This window comes from Salmo salar, chromosome ssa04, assembly GCF_905237065.1.
Source record: "Salmo salar chromosome ssa04, Ssal_v3.1, whole genome shotgun sequence".
Taxonomy (NCBI): Eukaryota; Metazoa; Chordata; class Actinopteri; order Salmoniformes; family Salmonidae; genus Salmo; species Salmo salar.
In genome coordinates this window covers 57,147,692-57,159,699 of record NC_059445.1, presented here as the reverse complement: position 1 = coordinate 57,159,699, position 12,008 = coordinate 57,147,692, and the positions used below count along the sequence as shown (strand labels likewise).

At 41.8% G+C, this 12,008-nt stretch overlaps 1 protein-coding gene across 1 annotated transcript in view; it reads right to left on the bottom strand.

Annotated features, from left to right (window-relative positions):
* Positions 1-9,044: 9,044 nt before the first annotated feature.
* The window catches only part of adora2b (adenosine A2b receptor), a 31,228-nt gene continuing 28,264 nt past the window's right edge, over positions 9,045-12,008 (bottom strand). The window contains exon 3 of the mRNA XM_014197287.2: positions 9,045-11,314. Within this exon, the coding sequence (XP_014052762.1) occupies positions 10,543-11,314 (772 nt within the window). The 3' untranslated portion in view covers positions 9,045-10,542. The remainder of the gene's footprint in view (positions 11,315-12,008) is intronic.

Genomic DNA, 12,008 nt, shown 5'->3' with positions numbered 1-12,008 from the left:
GTATCGAGGGCACAGCTGGGGGCAGAGGGAGGTCTATAGCAAGCGGCAACAGTGAGAGACTTGTTTCTGGAAAGGTGAATTTTTAGAAGTAGAAGCTCGAATTGTTTGGGTAGAGACTTGGTTAGTAATACAGAACTCTGCAGGCTATCTTTGCAGTAGATTGCAACACCGCCCCCTTTGGCAGTTCTATCTTGGCGGAAAATGTTACAGTTAGGGATGGAGATTTCAGGGTTTTTGGTGGTTTTCCTAAGCCAGGATTCAGACACGGCTAAGACATCTGGGTTGGCAGAGTGTGCTAAAGCAGTGAGTAAAACAAACTTAGGGAGTAGGCTTCTAATGTTAACATGCATGAAACCAAGGCTTTTACGGTTACAGAAGTTAACAAATGAGAGCACCTGGGGAGTGGGAGTGGAGCTAGGCACTGCAGGACCTGGATTAACCTCCACATCACCAGCGGAACGGAGGAGAAGTAGGATAAGGGTACGGCTAAAGGCTATACGAACTGGCCGTCTAGCACGTTTGGAACAGAGAGTAAAAGGAGCAGGTTTCTGGGCACGATAGCATAGATTCATGGCATAGTGTACAGACAAAGGTAAGGTAGGATGTGAGTACATTGGAGGTAAACCTAGGCATTAAGTAATGATGAGAGAGATATAGTCTTTAGAGACGTTTAAGCCAGGTGATGTCATCGCATATGTAGGAGGTGGAACAACTTGGTTGGTTAAGGCATATTGAGCAGGGATAGGACAGTAATGGACGAGGCATATTGATATTAGAGAGAGGCATGCATAGCCAGGTGAACATATGAGTCCAGTGATTGGTTGGGCTGACTGGGGACACGGCGATTCAGACAGTTAGCAGGCCAATGCTAACAAGTAGGCCGGGGCTAAACAAGCTAGCAATTAGCAGACCGGGATTGCGGGTTAGCTAGTTGCGAAGATCCAGCTGAAAATGTTCCGAGTTTGCGGTAGGTATCTGGGGATATGGGGGGGAAATATCTAAAATAATAATAGGTCCGTTATGCTCTGGTTTGAGTCACGTTGTTCGAACTGGCAAGAGTTTTCAGAGCTAAAGGTTAGCTGATGACCGCTAGCAATGATTTGCTGACTGATAGCTGGTAGGTAGTTAGCTGGCTAGCTTCAGTTGAGGGATTCCAGATCCAAAGTAAATTGAAATACTTCAGAAAAAAAAATAACAGATCCACGCCACATTGGGTGACGCGGGTTACAGGAGAGTATTTAGAAGTTGAGGTTTAGGGAAATATTTTAAAAAGATATGCGAAGAAAAAGATGTAAAAAGATATATACAAGGGACACGACAGGACAAAGACGTCTGACTGCTACGCCATCTTGGATTCTTCATCTTGGATTATTAGCAAGACACTGGCACTAGTGATCTTTTTACATCTCATTTAAACCTGTCCATCCCATATGACACCCAGGAGCCCAAAACCAAAAAGACCCCAAAGTCCCATCAACCCTAGCTGCCTCTGAATATTTCCCTGAATACAGAATACTGTATATCCATACCTCACAGTGAGGTTGACCACACTTCTCCCCCCTCTCTCACATAGAGCCAGAGCTCTGTGTTGTTTTACAGGATGCAACCATTTTTATCTCAATATAAAATCATTTCTGGTTAACAAGTACCTTACAGTGATTGTTATCAATTAAAACTGTCAAAAATAAACAAAAATAGCTTCTTGATAAAGAGCAATTTCTCAAGCAAGAATTTAGCTAGGACTGTCTGGGAGTGGTCTGAGTAAGGGGCTTAATTGGATGAGCCTAATGGGAGGGATATGTCACCTGAAAACGACCTGTTATTGGTAGAGAGGTTTGAAACTCTCTTTGATATTGGTCTATTAATTTATACTGCCTGGTGATGTATGCCAGGCAGGCCAAAACTCCACCCATGCAAACATAGCTGCGGGAAGTACGGGTGCTGAGGGTGCTGCAGCACCCCTTGATAAATCTGAATAAATATAAAACATAAATACAGAAAAGATATATAAATGCAAAATGCAACAATTTCAAAGATTTTACTGAGTTACTGTTCATATAAGGAAATCAGTCAAATGAAATAAATAAATTAGGCCCTAATCTATGGATTTCACATGGCAGTGAATACAGATATGCATCTGTTGGTCACAGATATCTTTTTTTAAAGTAGGGGCGTGGATCAGAAAACCAGTCAGTGTCTGGTGTGACCACCATTTGCCTCATGCAACGCCTCACATTTTTACATGGAGTTGATCAGGCAGTTGACTGTGTCCTGTGGCCTGTGGAATCTTGTCCCACTCCTCTTCAATGGCTGTGCCAAGTTGCTGGATATTGGCGGGAACTGGAACACTCTGTCGTACACGTCAATCCAGAGCATCCCAAACCTGCTCAATGGGTGACAGGTCTGGTAAGTATGCAGGCCATGGAAGAACTGGGACATTTTCTTCTTCCAGGAACTGTGTACAGATCCTTGCGACATGGGGCCGTGCATTATCATGCTGAAACATGAGGTGATGGCGGCGGATGAATTGCACGACAATGGGCCTCAGGTTCTCGTCACGGTATCTCTGTGCATTCAAATTGCCAACGATAAAATATAATCGTGTTCGCTGTCCGTATCTTATGCCTGCCCATACCATAACCCCACCGCCACCATGGGGCACTCTGTTCACAAAATTAACATCAGCAAAACCGCTCGCCCACACGACGCCATACACGTGGTCTGCGGTTGTGAGGCGGGTTGGACGTACTGCCAAATACTGTAAAACAACGTTGGAGGCGGCTTATGGTAGAGAAATGAACATTCAATTCTCTGGCAACAGCTCTGGTGGACATTCCTGCAGTCAGCATGCCAATTGCACGCTCCCTCAAAATTTGAGACATCTGTTGCATTTTGTGTGACAAAACTCCACATTTTATAGTGGCCTTTTATTGTCCCCAGCACAAGGTGTACATGTGTAATGATCATACTGTTTAATCAGCTTCTTGGTATGCCACACCTGGAAAAGGTAAAATGCTCACTAACAGGGATGTAAACAAATTTGTGGACAAAACTTTAGAGAAATTGGCTTTTTGTGCGTATGGCACATTTCTGGGATCTTTTATTTCAGCTCATGAAACATTGGACCAACACTTTACATGTTGCATTTCTATTCTTGTTCAGTGTGTATAATTTCTTTGTGAAAAATATATTTTCCCACTAAAGTAGTCAACTGGGCCTTTATTATTCCTGTATGTGCAGACCAAAATAGCCATCAACCATCAACAAAAAAATTACAGCACCCCCCACCCCTAAACATCTTGCTGCAGCCATGCATGCAAAACAAGCAGTTTTTCCACATCCCTAGAAAACACAGTTGATTAAACTAATTGCATTCTAAACTGAAGATCATGATTAGTTGATAATTGGTGTCAGGTGTGTTAGCTGGGGCAAAAGTGTGACACCAATCAGGTCCCGAGGACTGAATTGTTTACTGTGTGCGTTTGTGTCACTTAGTTGTTTGGTGTTTTTCAAGAGTACTGTGATCCTGCGGCTACTGTTTCTCAGTATTATGTTTATCCTTAAACGTTGATTTCTGGTCTCTTCTCTGCACCTGGGTCCAACCTCACCACATCACAATAAGAGCGAGAATATTTCTCAAATGGCAGTCAAGCATCAATTATCATGTCACCAGAATAAGACCCTCAATATTTATTGGAAAGGATCATCAAGCTCATCACCATGCACTTTCACCACCCTGGGAAGTTCATCATTATCATTTATTTCATCTTAAAAACTCCATGGTTTCCCCAGTCGTAGTGGGAGGACCACACACCATATCGTCGGTGACTCCAAATTTACTTCGATATGATGGTTATTATATCAATATTTGCGCATAAAGACATTTCCATTGCCATTTCTCGCAGAATTTATTTTACAGACACAAAAAAGTCCCACCCATCTAGCATATTTTGTTTTGTCGACATTAGTAAAGTTTCCCAACAAATTTGCTGTTTCCATCACAGCTGTCATTATTTTATTTTATGCAGTATGACTTTACGCAGATAAAAATTGTGGATGGAAACGTGGTTAGTAACCATGATTCCATCCGACCTTTTTATGGGAGTAAAGTACATGTCGAATAAAAAATGTCATGACAGGCCTGATGGAAACAGCAAATCGGTCGGTAAAATGTACAAATGTCGACAAAAAAAATATGTTCGACAAGGTGGGATCTTTTTGTGTCGGTAAAATTTATTCTGCGAGAAATGAGTTTTGGAAAGAATGCAGTTTATTAGGCTACAGATGAAAGAAATGATGATGAACTTTACAAGGTGGTGAAGGTGCGTGTGGGGATTAATGCTCCTTTCTACTAAATATTGAGGGTCTTATTCTGGAGACATGATGATCCATACTTGGCTGCAGTTTGACAAATACAAATAATCTCATTTTTTTTGCATAATGATCTCATCATGTAGGCTATCCTACCCGCACTGTATCTGCTAACTGTTGGCTAGAGCGCACATGCCACGACCAGAGTGGGAACACACAATCGCAATATGTTTTTTTTGTTTGTTGACAAAACCATCAGTAGAGTTGAAAATGCTTTGGAAACCCAGTTAACTTGTATTCTTTATTCGGTACATGTGAATTTAACAGCAAAAGTTATTTTTATGTGCACCTCATCATCAGACACAGCCTTTTATCCGCAACAGATCAATTTGATGGGAACAGGTAGACCACCCAACCCCAGGACACTCACCCAGACTTTTAGGTAGACCACCCGACCCCAGGACACTCACCCAGACTTTTAGGTAGACCACCCAACCCCAGGACACTCACCCAGACTTTTAGGTAGACCACCCAACCCCAGGACACTCACCCAGACTTTTAGGTAGACCACCCAACCCCAGGACACTTATCCAGACCTACAAGTAGACCACCTGACCCCCGGACACTCATCCAGACCTTTAGCTAGACCACCCAACCCCAGGACACTTATCCAGACCTACAAGTAGACCACCAGACTGCAGCTATGACAGACCCAAACACGTAGATCACAGCCCAACAGGTCACTGAAACAGACTCAAACCCTTGCAGCACCATCTAAGACCAAGCTGCTGAAGCTAAAGATGTTTAAAAGCCAAAGCCTACTGCTGCTGCATGGTCTCCTCCAGTCTATCTGCATGTGTGAAGATAATTTTGATGGCTTTTAGGTCATTGTGCTGTTCTTCTGGACGTCTGGTGTGGTTCTCTGCTTTCTGAAAATCTGTCAACAGATGTTGCATTTGTTTGTGACTGTGTAAGTGTTCTTAATGTGTTACCAGAGAATGTGCATCTGTTCATTGACTTTAGTTTTAGACTCTCCTTTTATTTGAAGACAAGTCAGTCACCCTATGGTGTTGCCTGCTGAAAGGGAACTGTAAAGGTAAGACACATTTTACTCAGTCCAGTGGTTCAGTGACCAGAGATTACAAAGATGTTTGAGTTTTTCAGAAGGCTTTGTATATTTATTATTTGTTCTGAACTAAAAACATTGTGAGTAAAATCAATGAAAATGGTTGTGTAGGTTTGTAAACTCTTCCTGTAAGAATATGAAAGTCTGACCTGTAACAATATAAGCATAGCTTTTATTAACAAAATAATTTGCTATACATACAGATATTCTCATGTTAAATAGCAGTATTGGTTTACAGTTGTAGCCAGTTGAGTGAAAGAATAATTATTTAAACATTGAACATCATAGACGTGAACCACAGTGGACTGTTTAGGCTACTGATTAGTGACATCAATACTATAACACATTTGCAAACACACAGGTTGGAATGGAAGGCAGGATCACTATGAAAAGCTTGTTTTTATATGGTTTTGCTCAATCATTCATCATTCACAAGTCATGCTTGTTGAAGGCTTTTCCACCCACAGTATTTAGCAGGGTTGGGATCAATTCCATTCCAATTCAGTCAACTCTGGAAATAAACTGAGATTCCAAGTCCACATTTTTCTCATTGAGAAGCACTTAGGGAAATTGGAATTTCATGTTATTGACTGAAGTGGAATGGAATTGACCCCAGCCCTGGTGTCTTGATGCTAAGGTCACATTTGAGTGAACAAATGATAGTAATACCAGTGCAGTGCAGTCTCAAATGGAATGTACTTGAGGTTCTGCACAGTCCTATAGTTTAGCCCTTGAAGTTGTAGAGGTCAAGGTTGATGAGTATGTTGAAGAAATTAAAAACCAAGGAAATGGAAATACTGTATTTGTTGGAGCCCAGTGATAAGACAATGCTTGTCTTAAATTCCTTATAAAAGTTAGTAATGCTACAGAGGTTTTGTATAAGTAGCACTCATGAGCCAAAATGGGTCCCCTCCAATTTGTACAATATATTACGAATTTGTAAGTGCTTAAGATCCCGTTTAATCTCTTTAACCTTGTGAACACTCGAAAAACACTATACAACACATTTTAATCTTAAAGCATAAAAATATAATAGCCTTATCTAAAATGTCAGTGCATTTAAATCCTCATCTGACCACACCAAGGATGGCTCTTCTCATAGCAGAGGTGAAAACCACCTTCGTTTTAGCACCAATTGTGTGCCATTATGTCCAAACTGAGTCTCGTTAAACTGGAATTATTTTGAGGTTTGGTTTTCTATCTCCACACTGGAAACATGTGCAAGACCATACGTTGGGTGGTCAAGTAGAGAGAGACATCTTGAAACTCAAACCAAGAGCGATGCACCGTCTATTTAACACATCTGTCTCAGACTCACAGTTACAATACCACAATGACACTCTTACACTGACGAAGCATGTTTTTGTCTTTCACAGAACAAGAACTTGTCAGCCCCCTACAATTTAGTTAGGCTTAAGTGTTCCTAGCATGGTTGGGGTCAATTTGGATTATTTGAATTTATTTCAATTCAAACCATGAATTGGCTTTGAATTGAAGGAAGTAGAATATAATTCAAAGCAATTCAGAATAAATAACCCATTTGAATTTAATTGAATCCTACTTTCTATTTCCGCAACTCAATTCAGAATGGACCCGAACCCTGGATCCTTGATTCGTTCAATAAAGAGGGACCTCCTCAGCATTGTGTTGACTGATTTGGCTTGGTGTAGTGAAGTGGTGAATTTAGGAGTTCTGACTGAGTGAGGGGGGTGGAGCCACATGGCTCTTAACTGCCATGCGGAGGACAAGGACAGACAGTATGCAGTGGAAGTGGTTACAGTCTGAAAGTATTGAGTATTAGAAGCCACCTGGTTTGTTTCAGGAAGTGACACTTAAATCCCAGTGTCCATGTGGAGACGCCAGCCTCTCTCTCTTCTCCTTTTGTTACAGAGAGACATTTAGGCAAATGATTAGAGCTGTGTTCATGTGAGGGGTGTGTGTGTCCATGTTAGGGTTGTATAATGGCCCTTCTAGGGATGCCAAGGGAAGAGGGTATCCTAGATTTGTTTTCCCATATGATTTAGGCTACAGTAAAACCCTAAAATAAGTCATTTTGTCAGAAATAATAATGTAAATCTTTAATTTTAAAAAGGGATGTCATGAGTAAGTAATAATCAACCTTTCAAATAATGAGGCATATCCAGTTGAAGTCGGAAGTTTACATACACCTTAGCCAAATACATTTAAACTCCGTTTTTGATAATTCCTGACATTTAATCCTAGTAAAAATTCCCTGTCTTAGGTCAGTTAGGATCATCACTTTATTTTAAGAATGTGAAATGTCAGAATAATAGTAGAGAGAATGATTTATTTCAGCTTTTATTTCTTTCATCACATTCCCAGTGGGTCAGAAGTTTACATACACTCAATTAGTATTTGGTAGCATTGCCTTTTAATTGTTTAAATTGTGTCAAACATTTTGGGTAGCCTTCCACAAGCTTCCCACAATAAGTTGGGTGAATTTTGGCCCATTCCTCTTGACAGAGCTGGTGTAACTGAGTCAGGTTTGTAGGCCTCCTTGCTCGCACATGCTTTTTCAGTTCTGCCCACAAATTTTCTGTAGGATTGAGGTCAGGACTTTGTGATGGCCACTCCAATACCTTGACTTTGTTGTCCTTAAGCCATTTTGCCACAACAAGTATGCTTGGGGTCATTGTCCATTTGGAAGACCCATTTGCGACCAAGCTTTAACTTCCTGACTGATGTCTTGAGATGTTGCTTCAATATATCCACATATTTTTCCTACCTCATGATGACATCTATTTTGTGAAGTGCACCAGTCCCTCCTGCAGCAAAGCACCCCCACAACACGATGCTGCTACCAACGTGCTTCACGGTTGGGATGGTGTTCTTTGACCTGCAAGCCTCCCCCCTTTTCCTCCAAAAATAATGATGGTCATTATGGCCAAACAGTTATATTTTTGTTTCATCAGACAAGAGGACATTTGTCCAAAAAGTACGATCTTTGTTCCCATGTGCAGTTGCAAACCGTAGTCTGGCTTTTTTATGGCGGTTTTGGAGCAGTGGCTTCTTCCTTGCTGAGTGGCCTTTCAGGTTATGTCAATATAGGACTCGTTTTACTGTGGATATAGATACTTTTGTACCTGTTTCCTCCAGCATCTTCACAGGGTCCTTTGCTGTTGTTCTGGGATTGATTTGCACTTTTCACACCAAAGTACGTTCATCTTTCGGAGACAGAACGCGTCTTCTTCCTGAGCGGTATGACGGCTGCGTGGTCCCATGGTGTTTATACTTGTGTACTGTTGTTTGTACCGATGAACGTGGTACCTTCAGGCGTTTGGAAATTGCTCCCAAGGATGAACCAGACTTGTGGAGGTCTACAATTAGTTTTCTGAGGTCTTGGCTGATTTCTTTTGATTTTCCCATGATGTCAAGCAAAGAGGCACTGAGTTTGAAGGTAGGCCTTGAAATAAATCCACAGGTACACCTCCAATTGACTCAAATGATGTCAATTAGTCTGTCAGAAGCTTCGAAAGCCATGCCATCATTTTCTGGAATTTTCCAAGCTGTTTAAAGGCACAGTCATCTTAGTGTATGTAAACTTCTGACCTACTGGAATTGTGATCCAGTGAATTATAAGTGAAATAATCTGTCTTTAAACAATTGTTGGAAAAATTGCTTATGTCATGCACAAAGTAGATGTCCTAACCGACTTGCCAAAACTATAGTTTGTTAACAAGAAATGTGTGGAGTGGTTGAAAAACGAGTTTTAATGACTCCAACCTCAGTGTATGTAAACTTATGACTCCAACTGTATTTGTGAGTGATGATTTATATATTATTTTCTTGCCAGAGGTCTCAACCTCCAAATATCCTGTGTCTGTGAATTTCAGATGTATTTTTTCACAACTCAGTCTGTCTTCCTCACCACATTCTGTATATTCCTGAGCTTTCTCCATGACACTAAAGAAGCCATGACATTTGCTAAATTCAAGCAGAGCACAATAACACTCCACAAGTTTATATAATGTTTAAAAATACTTTCCCCCTTCGAGCTGTGTTGCGTGTGTGTTATGCCCTCTCACTGGAGATTTTGGTGATGTTGCAGACGTAAATTGTTCCACTGGGCAGACTTTCCTATGTCTGTTTTTTACACAAGACCTGTACTGAGCAAGTGCGATGTAGCCCATGATGAACAATACAGTACACACCTCAGCCAGGTTTTAAAACATTTTGCTACATGACAATAAATAAAATACCAAACATTGGTAAAAGAAAGTTGAACAATTGATGTATATTATTTTGAAAAGTTAAGGCTTAGAAAAAGCAATGTTTTGAGTTATGGTTAATGTGTAGGAATGGTAAATGATGTGTTATCTTGTAGTAATGGGTTCATTTCACAGTCCTGAAAATCCAGTTAGCTTTGAAAAATAAAAATAAAATCCTTAACAGTTGAAATCAGAAGGTGAACTGTGCCATTGTTCACCCCAGCGCATTTGTTATTGTTTTGTTTTGTTGATGAAACAGAGGAGAGAAGCATCCAGCATCGTGGCTGTTCTAATGCACGTGAAATTATATCAGAGGGGGAAAAAAATGTGTTCGTTGTTTGAAGTAACTTCTTTGTTGTTGTAAATTGCAAAAGGACGTGGCAGTTTTACCTAATACGGATTCCAGCTTTAAAGTAAATAAGACTCTTGCCTGCTTTTCACTAGCCTGGTCCCAGATGTGTTTGCGGTGTCTTGCCAACTCCTATGGCCATGACAATGACCATAGGAGTGGGCAAGACAGCACAAACAGATCTGGGACCAGGCTACCTTTTCATCACCTGGCCCCTGATACTCATCTTAACTCATAAGCAATGCTCCCCATTCAAGGCAGATAATCTATTCAGTTTCACATTCCAACATACCCACTCTCTTTGTTCTGTAAACATTTATAATCTCACTTAAAATGTAATTCAAGAATACAATACAACAATAACATGAACACAGATAGTGTTTTGGGGGGTTGGGGCTCTCCTTGAGTCATACCCCCGGACTGTGGCCCCACACTTGAAGTAAAGTTATGTAGGCGGGGCTAGTCGCCTCACGAACCCTGGTGTCTGCCCTTACAGTAAAGGGTCATGCCCCCTGTAGCCCCACCCCTCAGAGTAAAGGGTCAATGGTCATGTGGATCTGGTCTCTGTTCCGCCTGCTCCCATTGGAGGAGTGGAGGTAAGGCTCCTCCTTCTGACATAGGACGTGACGCGTCAGGATCTTTCGGAAGGTGTTCCTGAAGTCCTGGATGCGGTAGGCGTAGATAACGGGGTTGACGGCTGAGTTGGCATGTGACAGCATGATGGCTATGTACATGACAGGGGCCGGCTTGCACAGGTCCTTGTAGAACAGGGTCAGGCAGTTTAGGATGTGCACGGGCAGCCAGCAGAGGGCAAACAGCCCCACAATGATGGACAGAGACTTGGCGGCACGGATCTCGCGTTGCAGGAGCCCGTGATGGTGGCTGTCCCCATTGCTGCTCACTGAGCACTTGAGTTCAATCTGGTGCATCTGCTTGCGGGCCACGGTGAAGATCTTCACATAGATGCCCAGCATGATAAACAGAGGAGGCAGGACGCAGCCGAAGAAGTTGAAGTAGACCATGTAGTGCATGTCCACCACACTCTCAAACAGGCAGGTAAGCTTGCAGCTGCTCAGGAAGTCACCTGCACTGCCCAGATCGTCCACCAGGGGGGGGATAGTGGTACTGGCATTGTCCCCCAAAGACTTGCCATTCATCAGGCTGCTGGAGACATTCTGACAGCAGGAAGTCACCTTCAGGTTCCAACCCAGGAATGGGATGAGGCCGATGACGAAAGACAGGATCCATAAGATGGCGATGATTCGTCTGGCCCTCGTACCCGTCACCAGCTCCTTGTACCTGGATAAGAGGACGAGGGAAGACCAAAAAGACGCTGGTTAATATCCATGGGGGTTATAAATGGGTCTTATTTTCTTTTCCCTAAGAGTTGTGACTGAGTGCCCTCTTTCAAGCATTATGGTGCTTATGCTGCACATCTATTCATGATTAAAATAACGTAATAATGAGTTATTACAGAAAGACAATAGGGCAATAGAGAAGCAAATATGCTGTCCTTAAAGTTCTTCCAAATGAACATTAAATTAGGGCCTGTGATAGGAATAATATATCATTGCCATCTTTTTGTCAAAAGCAGAGTACCAAAACATAACGAGACATCATTCCAACAGACTTCTGGGTGGTTCTACCAATTAGGTGCCTTTCAAGTAGTGTAACTTGGTAAAAAAAATTATAATAATGTTTTCCCATCTCAAGAGGTTAAATACCAAAAAGGGTTAACGATTTCAACGTAATTCAGTTATAAATCCCATTGTGACTGGGGGAATACAAGCTTCACAAAACAATTGAAATTGTGAAAACGTTTCTAGCCTGTCTATCTGTGGCTAACATTGGCGTGTTATGCTCGACCCAAAAAGAAAAGGGCCAGAACCAGCTCACCTGCTTTAACCTGTTAGGGCTAGGGGGCAGTATTGACACAGCCGGATAAAAAACGTACCCGATTTAATCTGGTTACTACTCCTGCCCAGTAACTAGA